The sequence below is a fragment of the Rutilus rutilus genome (assembly GCF_951802725.1).
Source record: "Rutilus rutilus genome assembly, chromosome: 7".
Taxonomy (NCBI): Eukaryota; Metazoa; Chordata; class Actinopteri; order Cypriniformes; family Leuciscidae; genus Rutilus; species Rutilus rutilus.
The window spans coordinates 26877272-26896079 of NC_140221.1; the positions used below are offsets into that span (position 1 = coordinate 26877272).

The 18808-nt window shown below is 38.7% G+C and overlaps 3 protein-coding genes across 5 annotated transcripts; 1 reads left to right on the forward strand and 2 right to left on the reverse strand.

The window, feature by feature from the left end:
• Positions 1 to 3299: 3299 nt before the first annotated feature.
• foxd1 (forkhead box D1) lies at positions 3300 to 5171 on the reverse strand. The gene has a single exon (XM_084413923.1). The coding sequence runs from the start codon at positions 4837 to 4839 to the stop codon at positions 3811 to 3813; it is 1029 nt and encodes a 342-aa protein (XP_084270049.1). The 5' UTR covers positions 4840 to 5171; the 3' UTR covers positions 3300 to 3810.
• Positions 5172 to 9212: 4041 nt separating this feature from the next.
• On the forward strand, positions 9213 to 14241 carry btf3 (basic transcription factor 3). 2 transcript variants are annotated; one of them, XM_084413931.1, is made up of 6 exons: positions 9213 to 9375; positions 10149 to 10217; positions 10331 to 10444; positions 10540 to 10741; positions 12144 to 12200; positions 13877 to 14241. In XM_084413931.1, exons 2-6 carry the CDS (start codon positions 10149 to 10151, stop codon positions 13921 to 13923), a joined length of 489 nt encoding a protein of 162 aa, XP_084270057.1. In that variant the 5' UTR covers positions 9213 to 9375; the 3' UTR covers positions 13924 to 14241. The 2 variants fall into 2 exon arrangements, with proteins under 2 accessions (XP_084270057.1, XP_084270058.1); XM_084413932.1 differs by having other exon boundaries at positions 9260 to 9438.
• A 164-nt stretch (positions 14242 to 14405) lies between these two features.
• On the reverse strand, positions 14406 to 18436 carry ankra2 (ankyrin repeat, family A (RFXANK-like), 2). 2 transcript variants are annotated; one of them, XM_084413924.1, is made up of 9 exons: positions 18314 to 18436; positions 17319 to 17698; positions 17065 to 17223; positions 16720 to 16785; positions 16023 to 16120; positions 15667 to 15792; positions 15341 to 15407; positions 15143 to 15223; positions 14406 to 14995 (listed from the first exon to the last, which is right to left on the reverse strand). In XM_084413924.1, the coding sequence occupies exons 2-9, from the start codon at positions 17569 to 17571 to the stop codon at positions 14940 to 14942; spliced, it is 906 nt and encodes a 301-aa protein (XP_084270050.1). In that variant the 5' UTR covers positions 17572 to 17698; positions 18314 to 18436; the 3' UTR covers positions 14406 to 14939. The 2 variants fall into 2 exon arrangements, with proteins under 2 accessions (XP_084270050.1, XP_084270051.1); XM_084413925.1 differs by lacking the exon at positions 18314 to 18436 and adding an exon at positions 18073 to 18171.
• Positions 18437 to 18808: the final 372 nt, after the last annotated feature.

Consider the following 18808-nt stretch of genomic DNA (forward strand, 5'->3'; position numbering starts at 1 on the left):
AATCAAAGGCGTATATCTTAAGTAAAATCAATGCAATTATTACCTAGATTTCGACAACAATTGTAGCCTATAGGCTGCTTGTCTTTAGTAAAAAAAAAAAAAAAAACACATTTCAAAAGATGAGCTACAGGCACCATTAGATAGGCCTATAGTAAATCGTTGTGAAACCATATAGGCCTAAATCAAAATTTTATTAGGGCCTATGTGAGCACAGCACTCTTTGTGTTATGCACGAAAAGTTGTTGTGCGATTATCATTGTTAACAGCGATTTAAATAAATTATTTACATAATCATTTATTTACATAATGAAAGGTTTAATAGAATTGTTAAAAATGGAAATAGATTGTGGGCTGATTTCAAAGCTATATATATATAGGCTATATAATGTACAGCCACGGCAGAATGTAGACAATTACAGGTATAGCCACATTATCTGCTATACTGAATAGATGTTTTGCAGTGTTCGGTTACTGTGGCCAATCACGTCTAAACCGTCCTATCGACTTTTTATACATAGGCTAGCCTAAATAAATAAAAATAATAATAATAATTGGTGACCTTGTCTGTGCGTTACGCGCATGCATGTGTAATTGCTGAATCTCTTTATCTTCGAGGAAAAATGAGGACAGAATTAAGAGATGATATGCCTCTCCCTATTTCTCTTCCTCCTCCAACGCTCATGGTGATATGTGTGTGTGTGTGCGCGCATTAAAGGTGAAGTATTATCCTATTATTTAAATATATATATATATATATAGGCTATATATATATATATATATATATATATATATATATATATATATATATATATATATATATATATATTATACAACAGCTACTAACTCTTGGAATTAATTAGCTTATTTGAAAGGTGTCATTTTATTTTGGTCGGGTGAGTTCTACTCGGGATAGCATCCCTTAGCTTGTCCGCTAACATTCTGCCCACACACCCAACACAAGGACGCTCGCATAGTAACCATCTATAATTTATGAACCTAGCTGGCAAGGTTAGAACACTATAGTAGAGTTTAGCACGCGAACAGTCCTTGTCTTTTCACGAGCTAAAGGATGTCTGATGCGCAATATTTAAGCAGCCTAAACATACAATGGGGGAATTATAAGTGATGCTACACGTTCGTTTAAAAAAACTGCATCTGTTTATGCGTGTACATCTGCTTTATCACATAATTTTACTGTGGAATATTTCACCCAAAATAGACTATTCTATTGTTTTAGGATGTGCTTTTTCAAGCATTTTATCTATGACACAAGTTGTCTGCATAAAATTCATGAAACAAATAAATAAAGAATAGAATAGAGCGTATTTAACTTTATCACGTTTATCCCCAGCCAATAGTAGCATTACATCATAGTGGCACAGTATTTGTGTGCATGTAAGCGTGCGCGCGTTTGGATGCTCCATTGGCCTACTGAACTATGTCTCTGTTTCCTCGTACACTCTAGGCTACTCCGGATTTCCACTAGTCACCAAACACACACTGTGTTGCATTGAATACAGTTTGGAAATAAGTGATTTGGTTTTATTTTATTTATGATCGTGGCTCATTTTAAACCGCGTCCGTGATGCACTTTGATTGCCTAAAATATTTTTCAGCTGGGTTGGTCTCAAACATTTTCTATTGTGGTCTTAATTGTCGTCCCTTTGAAGAAGTTTATCTATAATTATAGACCATTATCCCGTAGTAAGCATCCCAACAGCAGTTAATTATGATGGCTATGGCATTTGCTGAAGTTCAGCGAACTAGCCTCGACATCTCCACACACACACACGCGCGCCCTCTGTGAAACTGACCGATTTCTTTTATTATCTCTGACCCACTGTGTACATTTGAATACTCGTCCTTACAAATGACACCAGATGACAAAAAGAAAAAGTGTTAGAGCAGTGTACTCCCATGGACAGGGCCAGCTGGATCAGATCACGCCGATTATCATCGACCTAAGGGCAGGGAAACACCACGTTTCTCACCCCAGTGACACTGTGCTGTCTCTGAGTAGCAATTACGCAGATAAATGTGGGAAACAGCGTATAGCGATATCATGAGGAACCGACATTATCTGTTATGAGAAGTGAATACAGGGCTAACAAGAATGTTGGAAATACGGGATGAGAAAAATCATATTAGGCTATCTTCTTAAAATTAGGCCCTTGGCCTTCTTAATGTATCGCATTTATCGAGTAGAAATTCGGTTGATAGGGTACAGTTTAATACTAATATTCAAAAGAACATCACCTCAATCGTAATCTGAAAGAAAAAACGTTCAAGTGCAATTTTACAACCACGTTATGAGGCATTTCGTTTTATTACAGGCAGAAATATTTATTCTGACTGCTAATCTTTTTGTGTGTGTGTGTGATTTAGGCTACGTCTACATTTTAGCGGCCTATCTTGGATGATTCATAATTTAGCCTATATAGGCTATCTCTCCTCTCCATCTTTTAATCAAGCACATGCACATCACTCTCGACCTTCAAAGCACATGTCAAATTTACAGTGTTTGGATAGGCAAAATTAACATTGCAATTTCATCGAAAAATGCACGAGTGTCGGAGCACTGAAACCTCTTAGTTTGTATTCTGAAGGGGGGGGAAAGATGACCATAACCATTCTGCCAAAGGCCTCAGTTGAACTGGACAGCCAGGCTACATCTTTTTCCAAAATGCATCGTGGAACAGTAATCCTGGAGTAAAAGTCTTTACTGACCATGTTTATCTCGTCACATGGCTGATACAAAATACTCATGATGCTGCTTGTCATTTCAAAACTCCAATATAACCTTTACATTAGGGTTCAACTGGTCCTCCACTATCTCGCCTCTCTCTCTCTCTCTCGTTTCGCTCTTAGACTCTTAGACACACAGTCGTTTTTCTTCAAGCAATGCATGACGCCATCAAATGCTGCACCAGCAAAAAACTTCAATCCCCTTCATGAATAGTAAAAACAGCTCCTTCTTTATAAATACATTTTTCATTATTAGTAGTAGGCTATAGTAGTAGTAACAATATTACATAAATATAATTTTTATTATGCAGTTAATTTTGTCGTCATTGACCTTTTTTGTTTTGGCTAAATTTCTTAAATATATGGATGGCAGTTGCAGTGGTTAGTAGATAATTAATTGTTAGAAGTGGCTTTATATTTTAATCCTGTGCTTGTATTTATTTTCAGGATACTTAAAAGGATCAAGACAATATAAACACCTTTCATGATGTAAGAGTGATATCCTATTAAAGCACAATTAAAGCTATTATCAATGAGGTCATTTCCACTCCAACTTATTTTGCAAAACAATATTTATTATTAATGAAAAACACCGTGTAAAAAATAGCACACTCCGAATATACAGTACCAAAGAATGTACATTGTTTATTAGGCTACTGAGAAGTACACGTTGTATAAAAATGCTCGATTTTCACCCTTGTGAATTTTCATTACAAAGTACAAATAATAAAATCAATTTGCCAAACTAGAAAACATCTGTGCTTTCACACAAAATATATCATTGTAGACATCTGACAATTTATTTTATAGCCTGTTAAAAATGTTGTCCTGAGACGCCCTATGCAGTGATTACCACAATCACACTGACAACGAAAAGTTCGTGGGGGCGAAAATTAGATTGAACTAAAATGTTAACATAAATATATATTTATATTTCACAGCTTGAATATAGGCACGAACGTGTAAATGTTCACCATTCAGCTGTGTGAAACAAAACAGTACAAAAATAATCCTACCTTAAGGAGTGTATCGCTTTAAAAATGTGACGTTTAGTTAAAAAAAAAATTAACAGCCGCTAGTGCCACTCACAATCCGGTTTGCGTAGCTTTCTTGTAAAGACGTCGGTCCGTGCAAGACTCCCGGTAGTTGGTTTGGGGAGTGCTGAGACGCGAGGGTCGGCGGCAGCACCGGGACCACCGTGGAAGTCCGTGAGGCACAATGCGAGAGCGTAGGGCTTAAAGAGCTCCCGATAATGCTGTCTATGGAAAAGGGTGAGCGGTGAACCGGGGACTTAGCCGCTGTCTGTAAGGGGGAAGAAAGCCCAGGACTAAGAGGAGGATAGAAGCGGGAACGGGTGAGCTCCGTTGTGGTTGGCATGAGGGAAGGCGCGGGGATGAGAGTTCCGGTGTGAGGATGCCGGGACGGGGGAGGCTGATGCTGCTGGAAGGCGAGGAGCGCGGAATGTGCATGATAAGACTGAAGCTGCAGACCGTATCCACAACCGTAAGGGCCGTAGCCGTAGGCAGCGGCCGCGGGGAGAAAGCCTCCGTGCTCGCGGAGAAGTTCAGGTGCCTGCTGGCGCTTAAAGCGTTTCCGGCGGCGTAGAAAGCTCCCGTTATCAAACATGTCGGCGGACTCTGGGTCCAGTGTCCAGTAGTTGCCTTTACCGGGGTTCCCGGGCTCCCGTGGTATCTTGACGAAGCAGTCGTTAAGGGACAGGTTGTGCCGGATAGAGTTCTGCCAAGCTGGGAACTTTTCCCGGTAGTACGGGAATCTGTTACTGATGAAGTCACAGATCTCGCTGAGCGTCAGGCGCTTCTTGGGACTCTGGAGGATTGCCATGGTGATGAGTGCGATGTAGGAGTATGGGGGCTTCACCAGGGTGTTTTTACTTGCTGGCTTGTAGGGGTCCCGTGCGGCGGAGCCATCCACACAAGACGGCGAGCCGCTGAGCAGGATCTCGTCGTGCATCTGAGCTACCTCGTCCACGTAGGAGCGCGTATGGCCGTCACCATCATCTCCCTCCCCAACCACGTCGATGTCGGTCTCCTCCGAGAGCACAGACGCATCCGACATCTCGGAGCTCAAAGTCATGGCTCTCTCGGGTCCCTGATGGGCTACGGCGGAAGAGCGCTGGGCGAGCTGAGCCTGCGTGTTACCTGCGCTCTCCAATCGAGGGAACTCATAAGACGCGCCGAGCAGATGCAGAGAGGACGTGCCAGTGTGTCACCAGTGCCATAGGGTTTTAATGGATTACTGTCGGCATGGAATCAAGAGGTTGCACAGATCCCCACATCCACACGTTTACTCTGTCTGGGGAGACCCTCCTAAAGGCCAGATCAGGATTCCAAAGAGGGCGGACCTTCCCTTGCGCTTTATACCAGCTCGCTGATCACATGACAACAAAGCGTCACCGCTGCTGTTGAAGAGATAAAAAAAAAAAAAATCAGTCTTTGAAAATAATCTAAAGAACGGTGAGGTTCTATCTTTGGCGGTCATCGCCGCCGCTTAATCCACTGGTTTTGTGGGATATTCCTGGTTCTTCTTTTATAGCCTTTAATTACTCGAAGATGTAAGAAGCTTAGCAAACTAAGCACATCGTTATGGTAGGACCCTCCCTGCTATTGTTATATATTTATCATAATAGCCTATTAGCCTAATAGCATATTTAGATCTGTTCAGGTGCTGAGCATGACGTTTAATGTGGACATAATGGAATTGTAGCTGATTTTCAGAAATGCTTCAAAACATCCACTCGGTTCCATGTCTGCCTCACTACGCATCGCAGTTTGCGTGACACGGGAGTGCACTAGATCATCCGCGAGCCACTGGTAATGGAAAAAAGTCAGCTGTTAACTCGCATCAGTCACGCGGATCACGAAAGAGCATTCTAGCTCGCGAAAAAGCAGGGCACATGCGCATGTGCCCTATCCCGAGAGGCCAACATTGTCATATTCATAATTAATTTTAGCAACTGGTCTGGCAAGAGTCATTTTTAAAATGTTAAAGAAGTAGGATATTTGTAAGTGAAGGCTAGCCTACTGGATTTTATATTGGACGCTTCCAATTAAGAAAAAAAATATATAAGAAAAAGGGCCTGTGTGTATCATTTGACAAAGTGCATATTAATATGCGTCCAACGGGAAAACAGGCCTTAATCGAAACGAGTTTAGTAGCCTACATGACAATAATTAAAAGCATTAAAAAGTCCATGAAAAGCTTATGCTGCTTGAAAATACAAAACCAAAAGTAGACTACCCTATCCTTGCACGGCTCATCATAATTAGCCAAAACATAACTAGGATTACAAATCTTTTTGTATTTAAAACAAAACAAAAAAACATTCAGCTGTAGCCTACAGTGTGTGATATTTAAAGCCGAATGTTAGTATTAGCTACTCTCGACAGCTGAATATTAAATAAAGACTAGGCTATATCAAGTATTTGTTGTGGTTAACAAAACACTTACAAACACTGCATTAAAATATTTAAAGGCGTAATGTTTTCATTCATTTGTTATTTGTTTGTTTGAATAAACAATTATCAAATATAATAAACGTATATTCACGTCATAAAATCTTAACTTCACTGTTATAATTATTGTGATTATTATTATTATTACTACTACTACTGTAATAACCTAATAATATTAGAACTAATAACAATCATATATTTTTTCTGTAATAATTTAGTTTAGGCTAGGCTACTAATAATTTAGTAGCCTAGGCCTTAAAAAAAAAAAAAAAAAAACACAGTCAAGAAGCTCGCTTTAAATTTTTAAATGAAAAAAAGGAAAAGAAAGAAAGGAAAAAAAAAATAGAAAATTGTATATAAAGTTGGCTACTAAAACAACTTGTGGTTAGGAGTGATGAAAACACTTGTCCAAAAGACACACACCGCTGACCCATAGAAACTCGTGTCCCCGACATAAAAAAAGGTATTTTCAAACTCCTCAAAATGAATTATCTTTTCCTTCTTTATTACAGTTTCATGTTGGTTCTGGAGGATGCAGTGGGTATAAGGGGTATTTTTGTATGATTGCAAAAACATCTGGTCCGGTTTGATGGCCGTTTTATGGTAACTCATGTGGTCAGGCTTGTGTATTAACATATATTTACTTCAGCCAGCAGTTATTAAGGGCTGTGAGAGTGCCATCTCGCGGCAGTTCAGATCACACTGTATAGCCATTAACCCTTCTTTCCAGGTTTATCTCAATTTTAGCTAAATTTCCACGGGATTATTATTGTACAAAAACTTTCAAAAATTCTGTTATTTTGCAAGCAAGTAGGCTAATTGATGGAATCAATTGAAATTAATTTAAGGTTAATTCGTAATGCATAACTCAGTAATATTTGTATAATTATATTTAAATATATATTCAGTATTAAAAACATTTTCATAATCAAAACTTTAATTTAGTCGTTAATTAGTTTACCCTAATCTTTGGGCTAATTAAGTCTTTAAATAGGCTAATAGCGCTGGTCCATTTTTTACTTGGTATTTTTTGCTATTTGACTTGTGGAAAAAAGGTAGCCTGTATAGGGACCATAATCATGGTTGTAGCTATAGCTAATATATTTAATTCACACAGTTAGCTAAACGTGATTCGTGCTGCAAAATGAGGAGGAATTATTAGCCTATAGAAAATCGTCAAGTCAAAATACAATCATAAGCTGCTTAAACTATTTAGTGAAACCAGTTAACTCTGATATGCTGTTTGTTTACATCAGAAACTGATCAGAAACAATTTTGGCAGTAGAATAAATTTTAACTACCAACCTTAGCTGTTTCATCGTTGCGGCACAATTTAAAAGAAGCACACTTTCAATTCTGAAGATTGGTCAGAAAGCGTGCTGTGCGGCAAAATAAACTTTCAGCAGGACATTAGCCTATTAATTCTAAAACTAGTGGGCCAATGCAGTTATGAACACTGGTAAAGAATAAATTGTTTAAATTAACTTGGTTTAAAAAATAAATCTAGGTTAGTTCTTTAAAAGTATAGGCTAGTCATTATTTAAAAATGAACACTTACTGGTTGGATAGTAGGCTATTGCTATAGGCCATTTTTTTGGGGAATACGGTGATGTCCTGATGATCTGGATTGTGCGTAGGCTAACACGCACAATCCAGATCCTCAGGACATCATAATAACTGGCAGTGATGTTCCTATTGGCTGTGGCTTAATTATGCTGCGCGTGCGAGTGAATGAAATCGAGTTTTGAGAACCGGGGCGCCGTGAGACGGGTCAGGGCTTGTGTGTGTGGTTAAACCACATCTAAAGTGTTTCTAAAGTCCCGCAGGGGTGACGCTTTCCGTGCCACAGGGTAGGCTGCCATGAAAGCACTTCCCTGCCACGGCTGCTCTGGGTGACAAGTCCCGTGAATGCACCGGTAATCAGAATTGTAACAACTAAAACATCTGCAGAGATTCGCACGTGCTCTACAATTAATTTCACATGCACGGCATAAAACATGTTTAATGTTATAACGTGTGCGTTTCAGAAGTGCTTGAAAAATTCAGCTGCAAGGAGTTCTATATGACACACTGACACAGTAGCCCGGCTATACCAATCTCATGCAGTCTTTTTCCTGTTGTGTGTTCTAATATTTCGAGTTCTAAAAGTGGAAAATCATTTATTTAGAAATAGGCTATTCCGCTGCAATGTGGAACGCTTAGTTACTTTTATAGTTTAGTATTTTCTGAAAAAAAAAAAAATTATGGAAATTTCGATTAGCCTATACATTGGCAGGATATCAAAAATTGTGCGAGAGCTAAAAAAAAAGATTTTTTTTTTTTTTATATATATATAATTATATATATTTTTTTTTTTTTGCATTTAGTTAGGTTTCTGGCTTGTCTGCCAGCTCAGAAAGCTAACAGCTCAGCGATTCTAGCTCGTATAACCTAACACTCGTAATTTACTCTCTGAGGATTTCTGACATGGGCAAATCCAGACTTCATAATTTCATGCAATGTGATTATTTATTCTGATATAAATTCACATTTTCATAGGCTACATTTCTTTATTCAGCTCTTTTTCATATATATTTTTTTATCATTTGTTATATGCAGCAGAATACACTATTTTTCTAGGCCTACAAATTGTGTATGCTAAATATTGTTTCATAGCTGTACTCTTTAATATACGGTTTCCTAGCAGTAGCCTAGTCTTACAATTTTAAATACATCAGGCTATAGCCTACTACTAACAGATGTTATTAATGGTTATAAAAATGCATATTCATTTGAGATTGTATATGGATCTGAGACAAAGTCATCATATATAACTCAACAAAGTTATTAAACATGCAGCCCACCATACTTGAGGCGAGGGCAGGACTTCAATAACAAGTGTTCAAATAAAAAACAAATTGGGACGACCTAATTTCTGGTTGATATTGTGTAATTTAAACTCACTTTTATCTTTTATCTTATAACATTACACCAATATCGCACAAAAGAGACCCGACAATGCTGGCCGATTCTATTCTTGGCCCGAGTTGTGCAGGGCAGGCAGGCAGGCTGGTTTCTGGATCCAGCCCACTGCGTCGCATTTCAGCCCTGTCGTCACTTCCGTCTTCCTCTCTCGCTTCCATCTTGCTCTCCGCGTGTGTTTGCTGCTAGCGTGCAGGTCAGTGAGGAGCTCTAAAATACTCTATTTCCTGCACAACCACTCCTGGTTCCGAGGCTCAAGGTAAATAAGTACCTCATTAACCAAAAGCGGCTGCTGTTTTGTAAGAATCACCCGCGGAAAGATGGCTGAATTGGTTCGGGTGAGACTCGGCCCTGCCGGGAGAGACCCGGGCCTGAGAGCGCGTGAAAATAGCATTGCTGCTAGCGCACTGCAAACAAACTCCACGAGTCTTCGCACGCGACAGATTGATCTAATGCGTTTTACATTTATATTTACAGACAGAATGCTAATAGCGTTTTAATTTACGACTTTTTCTTCATCGTTTTCGTGTAATAAATTGGCTAACGGTTTTCTTTGTGGACTATAACATCTGTTTAATCAGAGTTTTGTGTTGAAAACTTTGAAGAGTTGAATAGCATTGTCGGTCTGGAAGTGTTATTTTGCGGTGTAACAACCACATGACTTTTGCTACTTTAGTTAAGCGGTCGCTCTTTCTCAACAGGCCTTGACAGCAAGCTTCGATCTTTTGCTCTTAACTGTCCGCTGCTCCTAAAAGAAAATAGTCGTTTTCTGATTTAAGTGTGTATGAAAATGATTAAAGACTTAATTCGGTCGTTTTATGAATGGCTGTGCATGTGTGTGTTGAAGTTTTGTAGGCTAAAGATAAGTTTGTCTGCTGAATTTGTCATTCAGACCGCACCCCGAAACACATTTGTGTTGTAACTTCATCCCGTTCTCCACACTATCATTGACATCCTTCTGTCTTTCAGATGAAAGAAACGATAATGAACCAGGAGAAATTAGCCAAGTTGCAGGCACAAGTCCGCATCGGTGGAAAGGTAAGGGCTGATAACACAACAAACAAACATTAAAACCTTGGTAATGTATATGTACTTCATAAATATCAGGCCAAATAAGAGTAGTTCCTCACATATGGATGCCGTTTTGATAGGGCACCGCTCGCAGAAAGAAGAAGGTGGTCCACAGAACGGCTACTGCCGATGACAAAAAGCTCCAGTTCTCCCTGAAGAAATTGGGAGTAAATAACATCTCTGGCATTGAGGAGGTAAGGATTGGCTCAGCTAAATTCAAGTTTACATTTACAAATGAAATGAAATCTTTCTATTTTGCTCATTCAATTGTCATGCTGTTGCTTTGCAGGTGAACATGTTTACAAACCAGGGCACGGTGATCCACTTCAACAATCCCAAAGTGCAGGCCTCACTGGCAGCCAATACCTTCACCATCACAGGCCACGCCGAGACCAAGCAGCTGACAGAGATGCTGCCCTCTATCCTCAACCAGTTGGGCGCTGACAGCCTGACCAGTCTGCGCAGACTCGCAGAGGCCCTGCCCAAACAAGGTGTGTTCTGTTCTCAAAATGGGTCAGATCGCACGAGTCAGACAGAGGCAGTGTGTCACATTTCTTTGTTTCTTTCATTTTATGCAGATAGCAGCATAGTGAACTAACTAAACCCACAAAGTAGTGTGTGTTGCAAACAGGTGTAAGCGTATTTTTGGGGGAGGGGTGTGTCATTGCTGCTGGTCTGTTCCTAGAGAGTAGGCTATACTTTAAAATAGACTTTTAGTTGGTTATTTATTATTGGTTATTTATGCATAGACTTGAGTGAGTGTCTCAAGCAGGAATATCAAAACTTTTGTCAGCTGAACCCATTTGACCTAAACATTTCTTTGAAATGAACCCCGAAAGATTTTAAGCTAACATTTCAATTCAGCAGGGTCACTATTATCAGTTCTTTGATGGTTAAAGGGATAGTTCACCTAAAAATGAAAGAATGGTCGTCATTTACTTGCCCTCATGTCATTCCAAATCCGTAAGACTTTTGTTCATCTTCGAAACAAATGAAGACATTAAGGAAATCTGACAGTTTGATGCTTCAAAAAGTTCATAAAGAAATAGTAAAACTAATCCTTATGAATTGAGTGGTTTTGTCTAAAATTCTTTGCATAAATTGAATTTAGGCCTTTTATTCTCTTAAACATTGATCATTAACAGAAGCTCAACAGTACTTGCTTGACGTGCGAGAACAAACCGAGAATTAAGCATGCTTGAGCTTCCGTTTACCCTAACTTAAGTGTGCATTGAAGAACTTTTATATGTGAATAAAAGCCTAAATTCAATCTGTTTATCACATCAAGCAATTTGAAGCCTCAAAGTGGTAGTTTCGTAGCTGTTGCGTAGCTGTCAATGGGGAGAAAGAAATCTCTCAGATTTCATTAAAATATCTTCATCTGTGCTTTGAAGATGAACAAAAGTCTTACGAGTTGGGAACGACATGAGGGCAAGTGATGACAGAATTTTCATTTTTGGGTGAACTATCCATTTAATGGTCAAATCACGTGCAGGTTTTTTTTGTATTTTAATTTAAATATTTTGAATTAACTCTCAAACCCCAGTTTGGAAAACCTTGGTCTAAAGGAAGACTAAAATACATATTTATCTTGGAAATGCAAAATTGGATGATTTCTTTCTCTTTCTCTCTCTCTCTGTATGTATGTCACAATGTATGTCTGAAGGCTTTTAATTCTGTTCATTATTAGAAGTAATATCTTGTTAGGGCTTATGGTTAATCTGAGCTGAAGCATCCCATATCAGATGCATGTTTAGCCATGCTATTATGGAAAGATCTCTTTTGACAGTATTATAAATGATCACTGTAAATGCTCCAATCTCCAACTAACAGTGTGTTGTTTAAAATGGTAAAATGTCCAAACATTCACATTTTTCTCCTAATTTTTTCCAGCTGGTGATGGAAAGGCACCGGTAGCTGGTGGAGAGGAAGATGATGACGAAGTTCCAGGTCAGTATGTTGATGTGAAACTTTCCCCCCTCCCTAATCCGCTTTAACCATATCTTAAGTTGCAATTGCGCATTAACCATAAGATTGTTTTTTTTTTGGTGTAAATTTTTTATTATTCCTTGTGTATTTTAAATGCCTCCTAGTTTGAGCTTCACAATCATTACCATATGGGTTTCTGTGCGTGTGGTAATGTAAGCAAATCATAGTTGCTTTTGTTGTGGAAATGTCCAAAAAAGGAGGGTTTCAGCAGGTTGTCTAGGCTGTTACATTGTCAACATATACAAGTGTTTAAAATCTCCTCTATTGTTTATGAGCACTGAAAGCTCGGTTTGCTTTTCTTTTTAAAGAGAGAGGGGGGCAAACACATACGGTTGCCATTACAATTCCCCAGTTCTCCTTCCTGAGCAAACTCCAGTTAGTAACTCAAGTCTTGCACATGTACAGTATGATTACATCTCCGACACTGCAAAATTAGCTCACCCGTGCGATGACAAAAAGGGTTAACAGCTTGTGCCATTGTGCCCATTACAGAGATTCAACCTTTTCTGTCCCCTCTGAAAACAATCAAAGTCCAGCCTTCTGTTAGTGATTCCCTTTCTGATGCCCTGAAGCAGAAAAGTTGATATTCCATTTATCAGATTTCATCTCCTAAAAGGCAACCTGCTTTGATCCTCTGCGGTTTCATTTTTACAGCTGTGGACTTTTCAGTCTCCCAGTGCTCGTTTATGTTCTCTATGGAAATTACTTGCACACGTGGGCTCACTCAAGTGAAAGAAAAGCACAGAAATTGCCCTTTCCAGATCGTGTCTATAAACACTCGGACAGCGTTTCATAAAGATGAGATTTTAGGGTACGTTTACATGACAACGATGTACTAAAAATAGAGACGTTTTTCCATTGCATTTTTTCGTAAAAAAACAAAACAAACAAAAAACGTTAAAAATCGCTGTAATGCATTCCAGGCCAGTAGTTGTAAAGAAAAGCTATGCACCTATACACTGAACACGTAATATGCATGCGCATCATGCATTTTCACAAATTAGTTTTTTTAGTTTATACAAAGACGGCCATATTCCACGAATGGCCAAAATGCAGAAGTTTTTAGTTGAAAATGGTGTTGTGTAAACAGCCCCTTTGTCATCAATCTCACATTGATTAAATGCTTCTTCATAATCCTGTATTACCTACAAATAGTAAAGGGATAGCTCACCCAAAAATGAAAGGTCTATCATTACTCACCCTCATGTTGTTCCAAACCTGTAAGACTTTCGTTCATCTTCGGAATACTTTTTATATAATACGGATATTTTTTATGAAGTCTGAGAGCATTCTGTCCCTCCATAGTAGTGTTGTTAAAAAGTACCGACTTCGGTGCTAAGTTGGTACTGAAAATGTAAAAATGTGACTCTGAGTGGAATCATAAACACCTGATTGCCCATTGTGCTCATGCGCTTCTCAAATATGTCTGTGATTGGCTATAATGATCAGCGCTTCAAAAACATGTAAATATACATCAATGACGCTCTTCACCGAGCGCTTGCACTGATACACAAGGGAGCGTTGAAAATAATTTATTTTTGGGTGAACTAACCCTTTAAGTCTTTGTAACCCCTTTGAGTTGCCTACATGTAGACATTATATTGTTTTACTGAATCCACATTTTTTTCTCTTTGCAGATCTTGTGGAGAATTTCGATGAGGCTTCAAAGAATGAGGCAAATTAACATCATGGGAAGGAAAGGCGTGTGAGATCTCTGGTCTCAGCGGAGACTTGTGGGACTTTTTTCCCCTATTCTTTTATAAATGTATTGCATCCCTGAATCTACAATATCTTTTTCGTGCACTGCTGTGGCCCTCATGTGTCCATGCTGAGAGTGTGAGATTGATTGAACCACACAAGTTCATGCACAGTTTTACTGGTATGTGTGTTTGCTTGTGCGGTCCAAGAGGCATCTTTGCCTCCACCTTCCCTGTTACTGAGGCTCACTCATTTGGAGAATATCTGGAAATAAACATTTGCTATTGACAAAAAGATTATTAAACACTGTTGTTGCGTTTAATTGGGGATGAGGACACTCCATGCTGTTAACAAACAACTACGATTCTTCAGGGATTGGTACAAAAAACATTACAAGAACTTATGTTAGAAATGCAGTGCACTTTTTAAATAAGTGGGTTTTCAGATATCAATCAGATACATCCTTTAGTACAAGTAAAAGTTTATTTACAGTTTTGTAGAACAAAATTTGCCATAAAAAGAGGGCAATCCAAAGAGTAAACCTGAACACATTCTTTCTGGGAGCAACAGCAAAACGTGACAGTTGAATTAGTACTTGGACATCTCTCACTGTAAACTGTTGCTGTAAATCTGTTTTGCACCATGTTCTTTTGCACTCCATTGATTCCAAATGATCTGATTTAGATTCTTCATTTTATGAACCATTCTTAATACCAGTCAAGTTTAATGTGAAACTGCTTCGTTTTCAAGTACACATTGCAAACCGGCAAAGATCATTTGCCTAAAACACACATCACATTGACTAAACACAAACACACATATACATTTATATACTGTATAATATATTAAATTCAAAAATCAATTTCTGATGTCAGCAATTGTCATGGGTTTATGTCCATTCAATGGTGGATTCAAAAATGACAATTCACTTCATCAGTTGGCAGATATTGAACACTCGTAACACTCAAATATTCACTCAAATTTGTCTTGTACATGCCATGGTTATTCTTTGATACCTTGCAGTAGCTTCAGAAGATGAGCCTCCAAGACCTGTTGGACTGGGAAACATGAAGAATTACAATTACATTCATTTTGACAAGAACATGACAAGGTTAATGGTTTTCAACAAGGTTTTCTTCATATTTTAAGAAAGCTAAGCTAGGTATGGTATTATTTAACACTGATGGGAATCTTGTTAGTGTTACCATTTCTATGGCCCATCGCCACAGCCATGTCCATAGCGTTGAACCCAGAGTCCGACTCCATGGTTGGGTCAGCTCCACTCTCTGTTCAATGATCAGAAGTCATATTCATTACATTACAGTGCACCAAACCTTTGAAAAAAAACTAAACACTGGAATGCATTGGAGTGAAATGATCTGAATTCAAAGTAAGCCTTTTACCTAAGAGGATTTCCACACAGCGAACATGATTACCATGCACTGCATAGAGTATCGGAGCACCACCATTCTGAAAAAGCATAAGCACTGATCATTTTTTTGCTTAAACATTGATTCTGACTTCTACACCTCGTAGCAAAAAGTATATTCACACCATATAACAATACTAGGAAAAACTATTTATCTCACTATTTAACCCCCACCAAACAAACCCGTCAAATCCATTTACATTGCTGTTAAACTACCAGCATATTTAGCAAAGTACTATACTGCACTACAGTCACCGAAATTATTAGATGTTTTTAGAAATCAACAATGTGACCACTTACCCAATCATACTCATTGACGTCAACTCCACAGTCGATAAGCATTCTGACAATATCTGTGTACCCTTTACTGCAGGCCAGTGACAGTGCACTCTCTCTCCCTTTGGCCAAGAGATGAGGATCTGCACCCTGAAAGCAAAGGATTGTGAGTATCTAAAAATTCAGCCATTCATTTTGACTTCTGCTTTGTGTCCCAGGCGGCTCAGACCTACTGAGGCTTTTAGCTAAAATTTCAAAAGAATGACAGAAGGCTGAAAGTATAAAGAATAACAAACTGCTTTGTGCAGGTATATTTGGACACAGTTAAAGATAACTTTTAAGAAGTGATCTAGTGGAAGTGTCAAGTATTTTGCACTCACACTCTGTAACAGGAACTCCACCACAGCAATCTGTCCATGAGCTGCTGCCCACATCAGTGGGGTGAATCCTTCCTCATCCTGCAGGTTTATCACAGACTCTAATTTAAAGAGAAAAAGGAAGATAATTCAGAAGTCAGCTCCTCGTTTATCACAAGTTTAGACATAATTGACCTAAGAGATAATAATTACACCACTTTTCAAGTTTGGGGTCAGTGTATATATATATATATATATATATATTTATATATATATTCATTAATACATTTATTCAGCAAGGACACATTGAATTAAATAAAAGTGACAGTTAAGACATTTATAATGTTGCAAAAGCTGTCCATCAAAAGAATCCTGGAAAAAAAAAGATCACAGTTTCTACAAAAATATTAAGCAGCACAACTTGTTTCAACATTAATAATAAGCAATGTTCTGAAGGATCATGTGACACTGAAGACTGGAGTAATGATGCTGAAAATTCAGCTTTGCCATCACAGGAATAAATTACATGTTAAAATATATAAAAATAGAAACAATTATTTTAAATGTAATAATATTTCACAATATTACTGCTTTACTTTATTTTAGATAAAATAAACGCAGTCTTGGTGAGCATAATAAACTTTCAAAAACATTTACAAACATTTGAACAGTATTTAAGACCAAACTGCACTTTTGCTTCACATCAATTTTACAAACTTGCCTTGTTCTATTCGACTTGCAAGGAACACCATCTCTCCTTGTGCCGCCAACTGATGTATAGACAGTGCTAGAAAAGAGGGAAAAAAGGTGAACATGAAGTTATAGTCATGGTTTTAGCTGGAGGGCCAACGTCCTGGAGAGTTTAGCTCCATCTTGTCCCAATATACCTGCCTGGAAGGTTTTAGTAATCCTGAAGACCTTGATTGCCTCAGGGGTGTTTATTGGGGTTGGAGCTAAACTCTGCGGGACAGTGGCATTCCTGAAGCAGGATTGGACAACACCGGAGTAGATTGACAAATGTCATTGGATAGTTTTGCCAAATGAAATGAGAAATGAGAAGACTTACAGTGAACAAGCAACGGTGTGGATGAGACCTCGTTCCCACGGTGTTTGTTGGTGAGTGTAGTGGACTGTTTAATGGGAGAGAAGTGTTTGGTGGTCGATGGCGTGTACACATGCCTAACCTGAATACCCGGTGAGGGAGATGTTTGGATATTACATTCCGCTGTAGAGAGAAACAGAAACACAACATCTTAAAGACTTCCCTGACAATGATATTCACCAAAAAGGTGGTCATTTTCCTCCATTCATTTGCTTTACCTTTAAATAACACAGAGGCCACCTCCAGATCAGAGTTCACCTGGTCCTGGATGTTTTTACTGTCTTCCTCGTTCAGCGACTTCACGAAGCGTGAGCATACGTTCATGTCAAAGCGATTGGGTAATATAAACTTTATCCCCATGGCGTTCTGTGAGTTGGCATCCTCCACTGAGCCAATGCTGACTGATGGCTCGACCTTGATGCCCGTCACCTCTGGTAATGGGCACAAACCTTCCATCTCCTCCGATGCCATTGTCCACACAGGATCTGTTATATTCCACAGAAGCTACAAATGATCTTGAGCTTGTTCCATAAATAGAATCAAACCCTTATGGTTGGGGGATGATGTCTGCCTCCCATACAGAATAAAGCTTTTGTACCTGGGATATAGAGATATTTACATTAAAGTAAATATGTGAACGATCAACGTATGACAACATTGTAAACGTAACCGCAAAGGCTACCGTGTTGGTGACATTAGTGCCACAGTTTGAGTCCATAACAGCAATACTATAAACCCACAACTGAATCATAAAGGTTATTATGATGGTATTACAATAACAGATTTCATTGTGGAATTTTAGCCGTGCACGTTTGATCCTGGACAAAAATACATAACGTTAATACATGCCCGACAAATGAGCGTGCAAAATGTCAGTGTGAACAAAACAAGGTTAGCCAACCAGCTAACTACCTTTAGATAAATACTCCGTTAACCAGTAAAGAGGAAGTGAAACCTTTACTGTACAAATACCTCTTAATTCCAGAGTGTACATTTTATCCGTTAAAATACAGACGGGATACGAGAGAGCACACCGGGTTAGTTCATTGTGCAGCATAAGCTTGATTTCTAATGCAGGATTAACGGGCTGCGGCTACTGTCGTATTATTTCAGCAAAAAATACAACGACTGTAACGTTACACGTTTATGGAACATTTTTTTTCGCAAAAGTAAACCTTAGTTTATATTACATAATGTAATCATAAATACCTACCGAGTTTATTAATATCGTGTGTTTTGAAATGACGGGTTGTTCTTGAGGTTGATTGTAAATAAAGTTTTTCAAAAGCTGAGAGGGTGGAGTCAGGCTGAATCTAAACCCTCATTCACTATTCCCTACGTTAGTCCACTAATAATGTTCACTTGAAGGAGTGCATGGATTGGAGTCAGTGAATTCGGACAGCCGTTGAGCGTCCATCGGTTGTACACTTGCAATGCTGAATGAGTGCACTCAATAATGGTTTCAGACACCGCCAGCACCCTATTTGAGGGTGCTAAAGGAGGCGATTTCGGATTCAGCCAGTGTGTTCATCGACATGTGGATGTTGAAATGCAGAGAATAATACATTGTAATTACATTGTACCTTACCCATGGTCCCATGGTAACCATATTTGTCACTAAGGTTCCTCAACTGATTTACAATATTTCATTTTCATTTCATTTCATTTCACCCCTATCTTAGCCTAATAATAGCATAATAGTACGACC